Genomic DNA, 15862 nt, shown 5'->3' with positions numbered 1-15862 from the left:
AGACCGTAAAGGATGCAAGGTTTGTCAAAACTGTTTAACACAAATCATAAGATCATACTTTATAAAAGTCTCCTGTTTTGCATAAATTTGCAGAGGGTAACAGCAATGAGGGCGATTGAAAGCTTGCTACGTTTTTGACTGATATTGGCCGTGATGGTGGCGCCAAGCCAGCAAAAGGCCCCCGTCGCCCAGGTAACAACCAAATCTGTCATTAATCTGATTGTCTTAAAACAAATGTCCCTGCTTTGTGAAATTTCTTACCTTTTTAATTCAAAAATGTTTCTGCAGAACATTTGATCTAGTTAGACGAAGTGATTTGTTTAAGCGCACTCGCAGATGTGGGGTTGAGACAGGAGGGACGGGGGACAGAGCTTCAGATGCGCCATCAATCATAAACATAAGCAAGACATTAATACAGGCTTTTGTGTGGGTTTGAGGTGGTTAGGGGTGTTTTGTCCAAAAAGGAATGCTATTTTATTAAAGATGCAATCAGCCTAAAAAGAAACAACTGCAAGTCGTCTCCAAGCTAAAAAAAAGAGAAAACAATCACAGAATGTATGAATATATATGTATGGTAACTGAATGGAAGTGTAAGTGTACAAACATACATGGCATATGTAATATAATATCATGTAAAAACACTTCCTGCAGTTGTGGAGATATCCCAAGGGCACGTTCTGTGTTCACAGTTCAACAAGGCCGAGCTTGTTTAAGAACAGCTCAGCTGCAAGCAGAGCAAGATACGCTGCCCCAGGGTGTGTGTGCATGTGTGTGTGTGTGTGTATGCTGGTGGAGCTGAGTCAACGACAGGTGTAAAGGGGGCTGGGAAAGATGAACAAATGATGCATTCTAGATGAGTTTTGTAAACCTTTTTATATCAATTATAGTAACTTATTCAATTTATAAAAGGAGTGAGATTCTATTTTATCTCTTTCCGTTATTTAATAGTTATTTCTGTGACCAGGGAGTCATTCTCATTAATATCACTTATAAGAGTTTTTAAAACACAGGAACCATTTCAGACAAGAGGACAAAATGAAAAAAATTGTTTCAGTTTTTTAAAGCTGATGTCAACAGTTCAGGAAAAAGCTGCTTTTTGACGTTTATCCCCAAGAAAGAAGATGTCTTTTTCTCGAGCTGAACATCTTGATTCAAATTTCTTATTTAAATAAATAAATAAGAATTGTCCAGTATTTCAATTCCCAATCACATTATCCATAAACAGAAGATATAATTGGAACTGTAATAATATTGGGTGCACTAAATTGGTACATTTAGGGTATAAACAGCACAGCAGCACTAATTGGCCAGCATTATAACAACAAAAAGCATAATTAAAAGAGAAAAAGCATTTTTATGATTTCATTTTTTGTTTTACAAAAAGAAAATCAGAAAGCGACATGTACGGTTGTTCAGTGTTCTGATGTAATGACTAGCAAAAGTACCTTTTGCAGAAACTACAGCTTTAAGTCTTCTGGAGTCGTCTCAACCAGCTTTGCACAGCAATATGCCCCGAACCTGGTCCTCAGGGGACACACACTGGGCTGCATGCTTTATACGTTTCCTTGCTTTAACATGCCTGATTCAGATGATTGCAGTTCACTAAAAAGTTATTAATCACCCATCAATTAAACTCAGGTGTTGGAAAACACTGATCTAGAGAACACTACTGTTTTCAAGTTCAGTCAGAATTGACAGAAGAGATCTATGAACAGAAGTTTTAATAGTCTTGCCAAAAATCCTCCTAGGTTTAGACCTGGCCCATTCTAACACTTAATGATTTAATATGATCTATGCCAGTGTTTCTCAATCCTGGTACTCGGAACTGATTTGTCACATCATCACCTCCTCAGCATGCCATCAGGTACTGTAGAAACCATTCATTTATTTAAGTCAGGCAAAAGCAAAACACCTAAAACATACTCTGATTCCTGACGCAAGTCTTTTGACGTCACCAACAACATTCCTTTCAGGATTGATCATCTCCTGAAGATGGCGCTCCTAACGGAAACCATGCCCACAACATGATGCTGCCACCACTATGCTTTCAGGAGCAGATGGCGTGTTCAATATTTTAAGTTACCCACCAAACAGAAGACTCTGTATGTAAACATAAAGTACGAATTTTGGCTGAACTGACCAGGGCACTGTATACCGAAATCTTCAACACTTTGACTTTCTGGGATCCTCATCACTCTGAGGTCCTCCTTGGTCTCTGGGTTATAATCTAACAGGTTTTCTGAGGTTGGGAGTATCAACTTACCAGCCTCCAGCAGCAAGCGGACAGCGAGTGGGTCATCAGCCAGTGTGGCGTAGTGCAGCGAGGTGCAGCCACGGAAACCAGCCCTGCTGCTGAGCCTGCTGCTGAATTCATCCTCTCTGGATACCAGCACTATATAAATATGGAGACAGAAGAGATAATGAACCAGAATCTAGAAGATCTTTCTTTATCTAGCAATTTCCGCCCCCCCAAATTTTATCTCCACTGTCTAACACCATAGTATAGTTCAGGTTATGTATTAGGAGATTTCTTTCTCTGTTCTTTTGTAATAATGGAGATGCTTTATCACTCTGTCCTTAGTTGTGTTTCATAAAAACATTCATCTTTTGCCACTATTGCATCATCCATTTTTATTTTCTCTGCCTCTTTCCTCTCCTCTTGTGTCCATCAAAATCTTTCATCACCTTCCCCTCCCTCTATCCTTATAACTTTGCCTCATCCATTTCCAGAGTTCCTCTCCACTCCTTGTATCTTACTCCCACCCCATTCCCTGCAACCCCCTAAACATCCACATCTTCCTACTCCTCCATCTTTAACCTTCTTTTCATCCTTATTCTTTCAGTGCCTTCCTCTCTCCCTCCTTCCTTGCTTCATCAGTCTTCCCCATCCTCTCTGATAGTCTCCTTCTGCAGTGTGTGCATGTGTGCGTGAAACACAGGGTGGGATAATCATGGCTAACCCAATAAAGCGTCGCACAGACCCCCCTAGCCCATCCATCAGTGAGCGTCTGGGAAACGCTTCCCCACGCTACGCCGGCCCCACGTGGACCCAAACCTGACAGCCATATAAATGTCTGCAATATACATATCCCGTATAAATATGTCTGCAGAAACCCAACACAGACTGGATGGTGGGGGGTAAAGTGTCGCTGCATATGTGTGTGCACCCTCATGCATGCATTTGTGTGAGTAACTGAGTAGCTTGGAACAAAAACAAATAAAAAATACATTAGTTGTCACCGAATATATAAAATAAATAATACAGAAGGAATCGAACATGTGCATAAATGTAAATTCTTATGCAAATTATTACGTCTCATAATATCTGCAGGTTAGCGTGTGTAATAAAAACAACACACACACACACACACACACACACACACACACACACACACACACACACACACACACACACACACACACACACACACACACACACACACACACACACACACACACACACACACACACACACACACACACACACAGGCAGCTGTGAAGTTTTGCTACCTTCCAGAGAGTGGATGCCTTTCTCCCTTGAGGTGTCATAAACGTTGTTGAAGTCGTCTCCGGCGTTCGGGTCGGCTCCGGCTTCAAGAAGAGCTTTCACAGCACTGAAAAAGAATTGAAGAAAAGACGCATTTCTTTTCTGCTTCCTAATTACTGAATGCAGAGATTTTGTTTTAGGCTCAGGACACAAAGATATCATTTCCAGAAAGCAAGACTGCTCTATTTGGAAGACATAAAAACCTTATGTAATGTAAAATCACTAACCATTCACTAAACAGGTTTGACCATTTAAAGAAATTGCATGTTGTAAACACTGGATGCTCATGGATATTTGTTTTTCTTGGTTGATTCAGTTTGGATAGACGTATCTAAATGTTTCCCTAAAGAGACGTATTGAAAGTCAGGCTTGTTTATCCCCTTCTGATCAGCGTTCTCTAACTACATTTAGACATCAAGAGGCATCTCCTTGAAGATTTCTGCTCACCTTTCATGTTTTAGTCACATTTGGAAGTTAGTTTGTTTTTTCCATCCTTTTTCAACAAAATTGTTCGAGCTGTGTTGCATCCCCTACCTGACTGTTCAGTTGAGTAAGAATGAAGCAAAAAGTCTTTTATCTCCTCGTCTTCTCTAAATATAAAGACAAAAAAAAAAAAAAAACTGGCAACAAATTAACGAGAATCCCATATTAGACCTACTGGTACGTATTAGCAGACTTCTTTTCCATGTTTTCTTAGGAAAGTCAGATGGAATACCAGACTTCTCATCTTTTTCCATCGTGACCTTTTCTTCCTCAGATATCAAAACACAGAAACATGCAAATGCTCAGTTTGTCAAACTGACCATAACACTTTCGCCTGATTCAGTTCCATGTATTCTATTTCATCATGGTCGATTCACCCCAATGGCTACTTCCTCTTGTTTCTTCTTCAGTTCACATTTGTATGTCTTGTAACACATACATATGTGCAGAGTGAGGGGGCAAGGGTCGGGCCCATTTCCGGCACTGATGGGGGCCCGTGTGATGAGGTGGGAATGTGTGTGTAGTAGCCCTTCACTGGAGCGGACCGCCTTTTAAAGCAAACAACCACCTCAGCAACACCACTGACTGTGACCTAGCGGATATTTCAGGTACCGTCTCTCCATCTAAGCTCACTTTTATTCTTTACCATGAACGTGGGCACTGGCTTTGACCCTGAGACACACATATTTACGCATGAGCACACAAAAACAAAAATATTCTCAATGTGTGCTGACAGGGTTCACAGCATGAGTGGGGTGGTGGCTAAAAACACCACCCCTGAATGTGTGTTGCTGCAGCCATGATTGTGTAAAGCTGCAGCTTCCTACACACAACTCAAATTTGTTAGGTGTTAATATAAAATTTGACTATTCTACCGCAGTAAGACTTTGAATATAGAAAATGTAAGGAACAAAGCAAGAAAGGAAGGAAGAACGGACAATGGATGGATGATTTACACAATAATTGACACTAAAGTTTTGACTAAGACCAAGTAACAAACCTTAAAATGTAATTCAACTTTGGACATGTTTATGAATACGGCCTCGGGGTTCTTCTGCAAAATAGTGCAGAATTTATTTAGACCATATAACAAAAAAGAAGTAGATGCTTAGTAATAAGAGACGACCCTAAACCTAATTGTGTGACTTTTACACCGTATGGATTTTTATCATTTTATTAAGTTCTATATTTAAAATATCTACCAAATATTATTTAAAAAACTTAGGCCTAAACCCATGAAAATTTTAATATTTCTCTCTAATCAACCAGTCTACCACACCTCTTTAGATTATGATGGCATTGAAATTTAGGTTTACAATGACTTTAAATACACAAACGTTCTGGAAGAATTATCTGCTTTCAAGCTTAATCTTTTGTTGTTGTTGTTTTTTTTTCATAAAATCTGGATCATGGGTACTTCTGGTGATTTGTACTAAAACAGAAGAACAAATGAAACATGCAGAGTAAAAGGGGGTGAACCTTTTGGATAGGTCTTTGCATTTGACTTGGCAAAAGGCTTATAAAAACTATCAGGGGTCTCCTTTTGTTACTGTATCAATGTTGCTTGGGGTGGGGATGGGGAGAATGACCTACAGAGGGCGTCTCTCATCCTTGCAAGCACTTCTACAAACACATGGAAGACGCCTTTTGACACAATTTCAAACTAAGTTTGGTCACACCAGGGTGGGCAGGGCTGTGTGAAGAGAGGAGATGGTCTGAAAAGGTTTAATGGTATAAGAAATGTAAACACAGGGGAAGATAAAGAGAGGAAAACTCCAGAGAAGGATGAGGAGGGAATAAAAGGAAGAAAACAATGCTAAAGAGAAAAAAGGGATGGCGATTTAATTAAGCAGGACAGTACTAAAACTAATGAGCTTTTAAAAGCAGTTTATAGTTTTACTAATCAACTGATGATCAAGTGTCTAAGTTTATTTCAGACAGTCAGGAGAGGAGTTACAGCTCTAATTTGAGCCCAAACTAAAGACATGAAAAGGTTAATTAGGTTTAACTGCAATGTTAAAAGGACAGAACCTCATATAAAAGGTAAATTATCTACCAACCTTATTCTTTTAAATGTTATGTTTGATTTAGCAGTGCAGTCAAAGCCAATGTAAGAATGAGTATTTTATTAGCCTCTAGTGTACACAAGGCTGTTCAATAAAATGTCCATGCAATGACTGACTGGCAAAGCTTAGCAAGTCACTTATGCTGCGTTTGTGGTTTTATTTTTTCATTTTGTTGGAAAGAAACGAGAGATGGATTGCTCGCGCATTGCAGTGCTACTTGGTAGTTGTGGTTCATTGTGATGATCCATCGTTACTCAAAAATCAAGAAGTTAGGTGTAAAGTCCTGTTGCACCTAATATTCTCTCCCTGAGCTCTGTGGCCAGGTGAGGGGCAGCCAGACACGAGGGCTGGTGTTTGTGCTTTATCCAGCCCCGGAGGGAAGACGGGAAACAAAGACTTCTGCCTTCCTTGTTCTATAACCAGACACCGGAGCTGAACTGACCATCCATGTCTCAAACCACCTGGACCAGAAGCTGGACCTCACTTGACCCCGCCCTCACCCAATTCGAACCTGGGGTCAGAGAGATGTTTCTCTGCACTTGATTAGTATTTGTTACTAAATTTCAGCAAACAACGAAGCACATCCAGCCATTCACAGCATCACATCAGACAGACAGTTGACTAAATCTGAGTATGTTTATCTGTAAATTACAAGCAGAATTAGTCAAACACATCGCCTGTTTTAAAAATTGTAAAACCCATAAGAATTCAAGAAGACGCAACTTTTCTTCTAAAATCAGTTAAGAAAAATTGAGCTTTAAATAAAACAATTCCAGAAGTATCTGCTTAATATGACATTAGTATAATTTCCAAACAATCTTAAGTCATAACCCTTAAATAGTGCAGCGTTATGTTCCTTTAAAAGTTAGACACTGGGAGACACGTCTGAAATTATGTTCAAAATACGGTATATGATTATGTGACAAAGCCAGACATTTTCCCAAAAGCTTAAGTTTTATAGAGACCAAAACTTAGTCCCAAAACCATAATCCCTCTCTATTCTCACAAGCCCACTCATACACTCATTCCCCTACTCCTCTGCTTCGTTTCTCTCCCACTCCCACCCAGCCAGTCATTTGGCCGGCAGGTTGGAATGGTCAACAGGCGTTACACTTGGCTAAGCCCTTATTGTGCACGTGAATGCAGTGAGGGAGGGATGGAGGAAGAGAAAGGGAGATGGAGATGTGTATTGTGTGTTAAAGAGTGCAAACAGAGGTTCAGGCCATACGCCTCCCCGATTTAATTCTACATCAAAGCTAAGCAAACACACACACCCCCCACAGCCGATGTCTTACCCTTAACTCCTCCATAACTCCCTCCAAAAGCCACGCCCAAACCCTTGGATACAAGTAAGGCTGCATTTTGGATACTACCCACTCCAACATTTTAACTGGGAGAGTTAAGTGGTGAAATCCTGGAAATATTTAGCTCCAAAAACCACTTCAAGTCCAGAAAAACAACAACATTGCAAGTGAAGAACAGAGTAACTCAAGAATGCGATAAAAACTGACATTCTGGCTACAGGCAAGACCTTGTTCATGACTAATGTTTCTAGTGTTTTCACTTAACAGCTGCAAATAAAGTTGTGTGTGGCTGAGTAATAGGCAGTTGGCCTGTAAGATATTTGGTATAACCTCCCCTTGTTTCCTTGCTTATGTGTGGCTGTTATGTGAGTGCACATAAAGTGTGTGTGGGTGTCTGTGTGTTCGATATGAGTGATGCGCGAGGACCAATGTTCTGTCTTCCCTGCAGCAGTGACGGCACACTGGGGGGTTGGAGGCCTGGATTAAACACAGAGGAGTGTCTGTCTTGCTGAGTTATAGCGCTCATAACACAAACACACACGCAAACACAGAACCTACAGTGACACACAGACATTGGGTGGAGAGACGCAGACAATCAAATTTGTATCCAAAAATATTTGACACACCAAGAGTCGCGTCATTAAACACAAAGTGACACACAATCAATATGTTATCCAGATACAAACAGCCAGCACAAGAGATCTGAATACAGGGCACAAACACATTTTTCACCTCAAAATTCTGTCTTCTCTAGAATAAAAGGAGAGGTGGATGGGTGGAGGGATGGATGATGTACAAACTGATGAATGGGCAGACAGATAGATGTTGCAGCAGGACAGGAAACAAAGTCTGGGACTTTAATATGTTAATTTTGATTAATTACTTTAATTTTTTTTAAACTCATTTGCATTTTCTCTCTGTTTCATACAAAGTTTTTATGCATCTGCTTGTATCTGGTAAACGCATAAATCTGACGCAAAAGTGATATCCACAAAAAACAGCAATGGATGACAAAGTTGCCTTTTTTTGTGAATTTAGTTCTTTTTCTGCCAATTTTTGCTTTAAAAGACGATCTGATGGGATGTTGGAAAAGGCTATTGTTGTACGCAGAAAGGAGTTGGCCTATTACCAAAAGCTATTCGAGCCTAAAATATAAATTCAAAACATGTTGTAGAAAGCACAGACCCCCTGCACCCCCCAAAAAAAATAATGTCAGCAACCACAGTCTACATTTCTAATGTATTTTTTTCAAAGAAGCTCTATAAATGATCTGGGGTTCCTAAAACACTTGAAAACTGAATGTTTTTAATAGCACTTTGCATCAATCTGATGGTCAAATAACTAAAAAACAAAACAAGTATTTATGAGCTCATATGTCTATTTATTCAATAATTTAACAGCAAAAGGAATTTCTGAATGGAAAATGTTTCTCAGTATACGGTTTTGATTACAAACCCTGCAATTAACTCGACTAACATGTTTATCAAGTCCCACTACTACAATATGTATATTTTTTTAAATATGTGCTTCCACTTATAACAGCCAAAGTGTGTCATCTGATTAGTTATTTTAAATATGTTAGAAACCATGAAAAATGTTTTGTTTCAAATGTTTCTGAATCTCAAATCAAGGAAAATAAAACTTGTTACTATTGTCCATCAAAGCAAGTCCCTTTGCAGCTATTTTCATATTCAGATTCCGCATAATGCTTCTCTCTCATGGAGACCCTTTAACCAGTAAAGTGACCTCAGAGTCCTGATGGAGCAAAGAACGAAAGAAAGAAAGTCTGGTTAAATTGGATTTGGCCCGGCCTTAACCTCAGCCCCTCTCTGTGTTATGTGTCTTCTGTGGGCCAGGAGGCTAATTTAATTTGCAGGGGAGCAGGATGGGGGTACGGGTAAATGCCGTCTGTCAGTCTGGAAGTTGCACTTTGCACTCCTGAAGATGTAACAGTAAGAACTGCAGCAGGAACACGGATGACATATGTTCGCACTGTCACCAACACTGGCAGCTGTCTTACTCTAAACCACTACATCACTCTTACGTGTGCAAACAAAAGGAGGCGAGTCAGAAGTTTAAAACACGCAACTTATTCAGGAGCGAAAGATGGCAGAAACAGTCACTGACCTGTGCTGTCTGTTCATTGCAGCCACCATGAGAGCGGTCCATCCCAGCCGGTGACGATGATTTGGATCCACGCCTTCTTTTATTAGCCTGAGGGGAAAAAAACAACGTTTTATTTTACAGTCATATTATCCATGACAGAAGATTGCAGATGGGAGTAGACACAGCAAAACACAACACAAACTCTTCCAATTTTAACACGTACTAAAAGATTTGAAGAGAAAAATATAAAAATAAGAATAAAGTAAGGCGAAATGCCGTAATAAAGACGGTCTGTTCATAAGACACTCTTATCCCAGTCTTGACGAGTTAATGTATCTATGACCAGACCAGGTGTGTGTGTTTGGGGGTGGTTTAGCCTCAGGGTACACCATCAGGTGCTGCGGTGCCACTGTCCCCCTGGATGTGACTGTGTAAGGAATCCTTCTGTCTCGTCTCGTGCCGATCAGACAGGCAGTGTCGGTGTTTACAGTCAACACGGTGGCCTCTTTCTGGTCTGCACTCAGCTCCGATTCGCTCTGGCTCCGTTTTCACTGCCTGTTCTGCATGAGGTAGCAGGGTTAGGATACAGATCTAATGGTTGATGCTGCAGCTGCAGATTGGCTCCAGCCAAAATGCACAGATCTTAAAAGTTAAAGGCGGAGCCAGGATGGCAAGCTAAAACAATTTAATCTCACTGAAAAAAGAATACGGCACTGGACCAAAATCTACTTTAGATAAATTGGACTTCTTGAAGCCTAATTGGTATTACTATGCACAACTGTAGCTCAGTGGTAGAGTGGTTGTCTTGCAATTGGAAGGTTGTAAACTTGATTCCAGCTTTCTGCTCTCATGTATTGATGTGTCAGTAGGTAACCCACTTAACCCTAGGTTGCCTACCAGTCGGTGTAATAATGTGTGCATGTTGGTTAGTGTGACAGTCACTGTAGTGTAAATCACTTTGAGTCGAATGTACAACTGGTAAAGGCTCTATATAAATTCAATCCATTTGCCATTTTATTTTCCCATATTTCAGAAATTGTACTTTGTGATCCAACTGAAATCTACAGTAAATATCAATAAATTCGATCTCACTAAAAATATACCAAGTCAAACTGAAGTAGGGGTGTCAATCAGCAGGCCACTCGGCCGTGTCCTCCAACTTTTAGATGTGTCTAGTTCAACACACCTGAATCAAATGGTTGAATTACCTCCTCTGCATGCAGTCAAACTCTTTAGTTCTACTAATGACCTCATTAATTCACTCAGGTGTGTTGAAGCCGAGACATTTAAGAGTTACATGAGACCGGCCCTCAAGGACTGGATTTTGACACCAATGATGAAAAGGTTTCAATCGATTTTTCAGATCAAAATACCAGACTTTCTCAAAGTCAAATGTTCTAGTCATCAGGCCTATTTAAGCCTACTTTACCATAAAAGTATGCCAACATTACTGTGAAGATAAAGCGTAGATGTATGGAGGCACAGATGGATGGACATATGGACTTTATCCATATTCATCCAGATCTGGAAAATACTCAAATTCAATACTTTTCCAGACTGCACAGGAACATCTTCCATTAAATGTTGCATCGAGTTAAGCTACTGCTGAAGAATCATGTTGCATGTGTCTTACCAGAACCTACCTTTTAGTTCTGTAACTACACAGTCCAAATAGAGGCAATAATTCCAAGAGTAAACAAACATCAAAATATATGTAAAAGGGAATATTTTTTTCCATCAGCACAAATTGTATTTAAAATGTCTGTATGCAAAATGTATTTTTGTAACTATGGAGTTAAGTAAGTTAAGGAACAAACCTTTATGCAGTGATGAATTTTTAAAAGCCTTTAAAAAAGCAGACCTCGATTTGAAAGAGTGCCTCTCAGTAGACACACCCTGACACTCCACCACTTCTGATAACTCAACCAAAGCACTTAACACATCTGTGACCTGCTGAATGGCTGACTCCCTGCACTCTCACCTACACCATCTGCCACATGTGGACAGGTAACCCAAGCCTGAAAGTGGAGACACACATTATGCACACACTCAGATACGGGGATTTAGATACCAACCAGAATCAGAACACACACAGCCAGCTCTAAGATAAACATTTATAGTATCCTTATATGAATATAATGTATAAATGAATAAATGATAGGAAGTCAGATTAACATGACCAGCAAATTTAAAAAGTGCATTAGTTATTATTTTTGGTATCTTATAAATGGTATTTTAAAGTAATTTTCTGCAAAATAAATCTGACTAAGATCTATAAAAATGTTTTCATAATGCATTACAACACACTACTTTTCACAAAAGTAAGAGGAAAAAACCCTAAAGTTTGAGATCCATCCTAAGAACATTTCCTGCAGAAACAGATGGTCCTACTCTGCCACCTGGTGGTTTGTCATAGCTCTGCAACTGAAGAATAGCTTAGAATCGGCTTTGACAACAGTAGATGATCCTGACTGTTCTGGAAACTGTCCACACAGCATTTTATTTGTGACCATACAGGCTGAATGTGGGAAAGACATTACGTTGCACTCCAAAGATCACATCCAATGAGCATGTTCAGAATTCAAAAAGGGGAAGTGAAATTATATGTTTGAAATTCCTGGTGAAATTAAAAATCACTTTCCCATCAAAAGAAATGTTGCAAAGCAATTATGTCTTATTATGTTTTCCCTACAAAAAAGAAGAAGCAACGAAGCAAATGCTATTTACTGATGTAAAACCTTTGAATGTGAAAGTGACAAAACAGTTTTATTAATTAATGAGTTTGATGTACAAAGAACATGAACAGAGGTTTGAGAAAGCTATTCAGAACAAAAAAAAAATCCCTCAATTTTTTACTTGTTCAGCTCGAGAAATGCTAACATTTCATGTGATTCAAATAAATTCTGAAGAAATTATACTTTTGGGATTCACTGATGTTAAAAAGTATCACGACATAGCTGTATAGAAGATATCACTCAACAATCTTAAAAGATTGTGTAATTGAGGCAAAAAAAACACAAAGAAGGGGAGAAATCATATATTTTTAAACAAATCTGTTAGTTTAGGTTGCAAATTTGAGGTGAAAATAAAAAAAAAAAACATATGAATTACCACCTATAAACAAGAAGTGATATTAGTAATGGCTCAAGATTATTGTAGTTTTACAAAGTTACACCAAACAATTATTGATTTATTATTAGTAGTAATAGTTTCCAATTCAACATGATTTTACAGCTATATTTTATACCAATAGCTGAAATACAGCTTATCATTTATTTTGTTGAAATAAAACATCCCGTGAAGGATCCAAGTGATAGCGTGAGCGTAGTTTTCAGTGGTTGTATGATGCTGTCACAAAGACCTTTTCCAAGATGTAAACTATAACAAGAGACTTTATGAAACACTAATTTAAGAAAGACAAATAAATGGAAAATTCTCTTAATATTGTCTAAGATTCTGAGACAAATTTGTATATTTTGCTACCAGTAGCTGAAATAATGCTAATGACTTATTAATGTACAATAAAGCAGGTGAGTGTTTGTGTGTGAACTTGTGCTGTACCTTGACACATCCTGTGCATTATTGGTTCTTGCTGCCTCAAGAAGAGAATCATCTGGTCATTTCAAAAGCAAAACAATAACATTAGTACACAGTAGAGAGTGTGTATGACCAGTTATTGCAGTTAATTGTATTTCTACAATATTTTTAAACTTTTCAGTGTACTTATGTGCAGTATTGAGAACACGACAGCTTAACGCGTGTGTACCTTTGTTATCGGAGTCTTTCCTGAGGCAGAAGGCCACTGCTGCGGCTGACAGCACACCAGCTGAGGCCAGTCCTGCTTGGCTGGCATCCCCACCTGTACCCCGGCTCTCACTCCCACCACTCTGCCTGCTGTCCTCCCAATACTGGTTATTTTGGCGCCCTCTACTGGCCAGAGCCGCCCAGGAGCTACGGCGGTTCTCCAGGTTTGACAGCCATCTTGGGGCGAGGTGGTGGTACTGCACCGATGGGTTCACGCTGGTAACAGCAGTCTCTTCAGACAAAATCCCCCTCCTGGATACACGGGACGTGGATACGATGGGGTTTCGGTTGGTCTCCGCCTGTGTTTCGCGGAAACATTGACCTGTGGCTCCACTGGCGCTGGTCTGGAGCACGCGACCGCACGGTGACAGGCTGCGCGACCTTCGCGTCAGCAGCCTGGTAGGAACGGATGATAACATGGCGATAAACTCACCCAAAAATTATGAGGTAGATGAAACCCTCAGTGAGAGAGCGACCCGTAATTAGTTTGACACTCTGAGTTGAAAAACGCCGCGTTGGTTCAGGTGTAGCTGCCACCGTTCTTCTGCTTACAGTCAGGTAGTAAGCCGAAAATAGCCGTTTCACCTCATCCTAGCCTTTACGTCACTGGATGTTGTGCATTCTGGGAAATGTAGTTCTTCCAGAAAAGTAGCAAAGCGGCGGTCTGAATGAAATGTTACCATAGGGAGCCCTGCTTGGTCTCTGAACATTTTTTTATGTTTTAGTTTTGCGTAGTGGACTATCCACTTTGGAGGGGAAATGTTTTAGGCATGGATAAATCTGAATTACATTAATGGGATGGAAAAAATAATCAACTGTGTGTGTTAATGACTTTTTAATAGCTAAAACTGTATTTAGAGTTAAATATTTCGAACATTCATTTATTTTTGTTATGTATGGGCAAGTCTTAAATTAATGTTACTCATTAAAATAATAAAAAAAATACGTTCCTACATTCTATGGCATCTTTAAAACTGTATATTCTTTGACCTAAAGAGACAGATGGAACAGAGACATATTTGTTTTGATTTTAAGGACTCACTTCAATTACCTTATGCGAGTGCTCCTTTTTTTTAAAAACTGAAATGAACAATTTTGTATTACAGTACAGTGAACGTTGAGTACGAACACCACCAGATGGCGCCAAATTACAATTGTTAAGGTGCATCTCTGCGTTACCTGGTGATGGACCGGTGACCTGTCCAGGCTGTACGCTACCCCTCACCCATGACCACTGCAGATAAGCACCAGCCCCTTCACAAACCTGCAAGATAAACGTTATAAACAATAAAGTTTGTACATCACAATTTATGTTTATTAGAACAATCAAAATGACTATCAAGTTTTATGGAATTTGTTTTTTAAAAAAAGCTTCTGTGAAAAACGGTGGATCACAATACCATATGCAAAGATGACTGAGCTAAAGCTCAAACTTAAGAGGAAATGCGGTATATCTTAGGCACTTCCTATTATTATGATCTGATTGAAATAGCATCAACGTGCTTTCTTATCTGATTGCTTCCTGTCACAGATTTGATTTGATTCTGCTGTGCATTAAAACGCTCTAATGAATTTACTATGAAAGCACAATACAGATACAATTAATCAGAAACAAGTCATGCAGAGATTTCTTTTAGATATCCCAGGTTACACTGGTGGGCATCTAAACCTAGCCCTCTCCAACTAAGCACACATATCTTTTGCCTCAGAATATAAGCCTCAGTGGACTTCCTTCTGTGGAGTATAATGTTCTAAATTGTGTGCTGGCAGTAGACTTACTGTCCCTCAGCAGACATGAATCATCGAGAACAACATACTCTGCCAGCATAAATCTGCAGGCACCTTTCAGATGTGTCAGTGTGGGTTTGCCGTCATGGATACTTGACATTCATTCCCTCCAGCAAACACATCTGTTATGACACTCTGCATTCCCACTACTGAATAGATCAGCTTCTGCAAAAGGCTGTCCCTGTGAGCCAAAACAGCGTGTTCCTGAAAAGAGCTTATCTGAGCAGTTGGCAGGTGTAGTTAATGGCCATTATTACATTCGTGCATTTGGTTCTACAATTAGAAAAACTGAATTGGCATGAGCAACTGACATTATATGACAGGCACTGTGGTTTTATGCAATTCTCACAAAGCAGTGGAAGTATTGAGTAAACTATGAACTTTGTAGGATGAAGGATCTTTAAGGAAAAGTTTTTCAATAAAATCTTCAAAAGAAAATGGATATCTGTCATTAAAACCTAAACTGTCTGGCAGATAATTCTAGCAGATTGATATTTAAAAGACCTATCTCACAAAATGTTAGAGGTCCAATAGGAAACACAGGCGATGTCACAGAATATTTATTAAAAGAAACCCTGTTTTTAACTTTAAACTTTCCTCAATTGTCTGGTCCAGTGGACTGCAACCTGCAGCTCTGGAGCCACAAGTGGCTCTTCAGACCCTCCAATTTTTAATTCCTTTACCCAAAAATTATATATATATATATATATATATATATATATATATATATATATATATATATATATATATAAATGAAATAGTTT

The 15862-nt window shown here is 39.3% G+C and overlaps 1 protein-coding gene across 1 annotated transcript in view; it reads right to left on the bottom strand.

Annotated features, from left to right (window-relative positions):
* The window catches only part of clpb (ClpB family mitochondrial disaggregase), a 33322-nt gene extending 19396 nt beyond the window's left edge, over positions 1 to 13926 (bottom strand). Inside the window, exons 1-5 of the mRNA XM_015003656.2 lie at positions 13273 to 13926; positions 13068 to 13119; positions 9528 to 9614; positions 3511 to 3614; positions 2264 to 2392 (exon numbers count right to left, since the gene is read on the bottom strand). Coding sequence (XP_014859142.1) covers positions 2264 to 2392; positions 3511 to 3614; positions 9528 to 9614; positions 13068 to 13119; positions 13273 to 13729 — 829 coding nt within the window. The 5' untranslated portion in view covers positions 13730 to 13926. The remainder of the gene's footprint in view (positions 1 to 2263; positions 2393 to 3510; positions 3615 to 9527; positions 9615 to 13067; positions 13120 to 13272) is intronic.
* Between the last annotated feature and the right edge of the window lie 1936 nt (positions 13927 to 15862).

This window comes from Poecilia mexicana, unplaced genomic scaffold (assembly GCF_051168715.1).
Source record: "Poecilia mexicana isolate PSO_F unplaced genomic scaffold, ASM5116871v1 scaffold_13, whole genome shotgun sequence".
Classification (NCBI taxonomy): Eukaryota; Metazoa; Chordata; class Actinopteri; order Cyprinodontiformes; family Poeciliidae; genus Poecilia; species Poecilia mexicana.
Note: the sequence above shows the minus strand (reverse complement) of the source record. Positions and strands in the feature narration are given on the sequence as shown.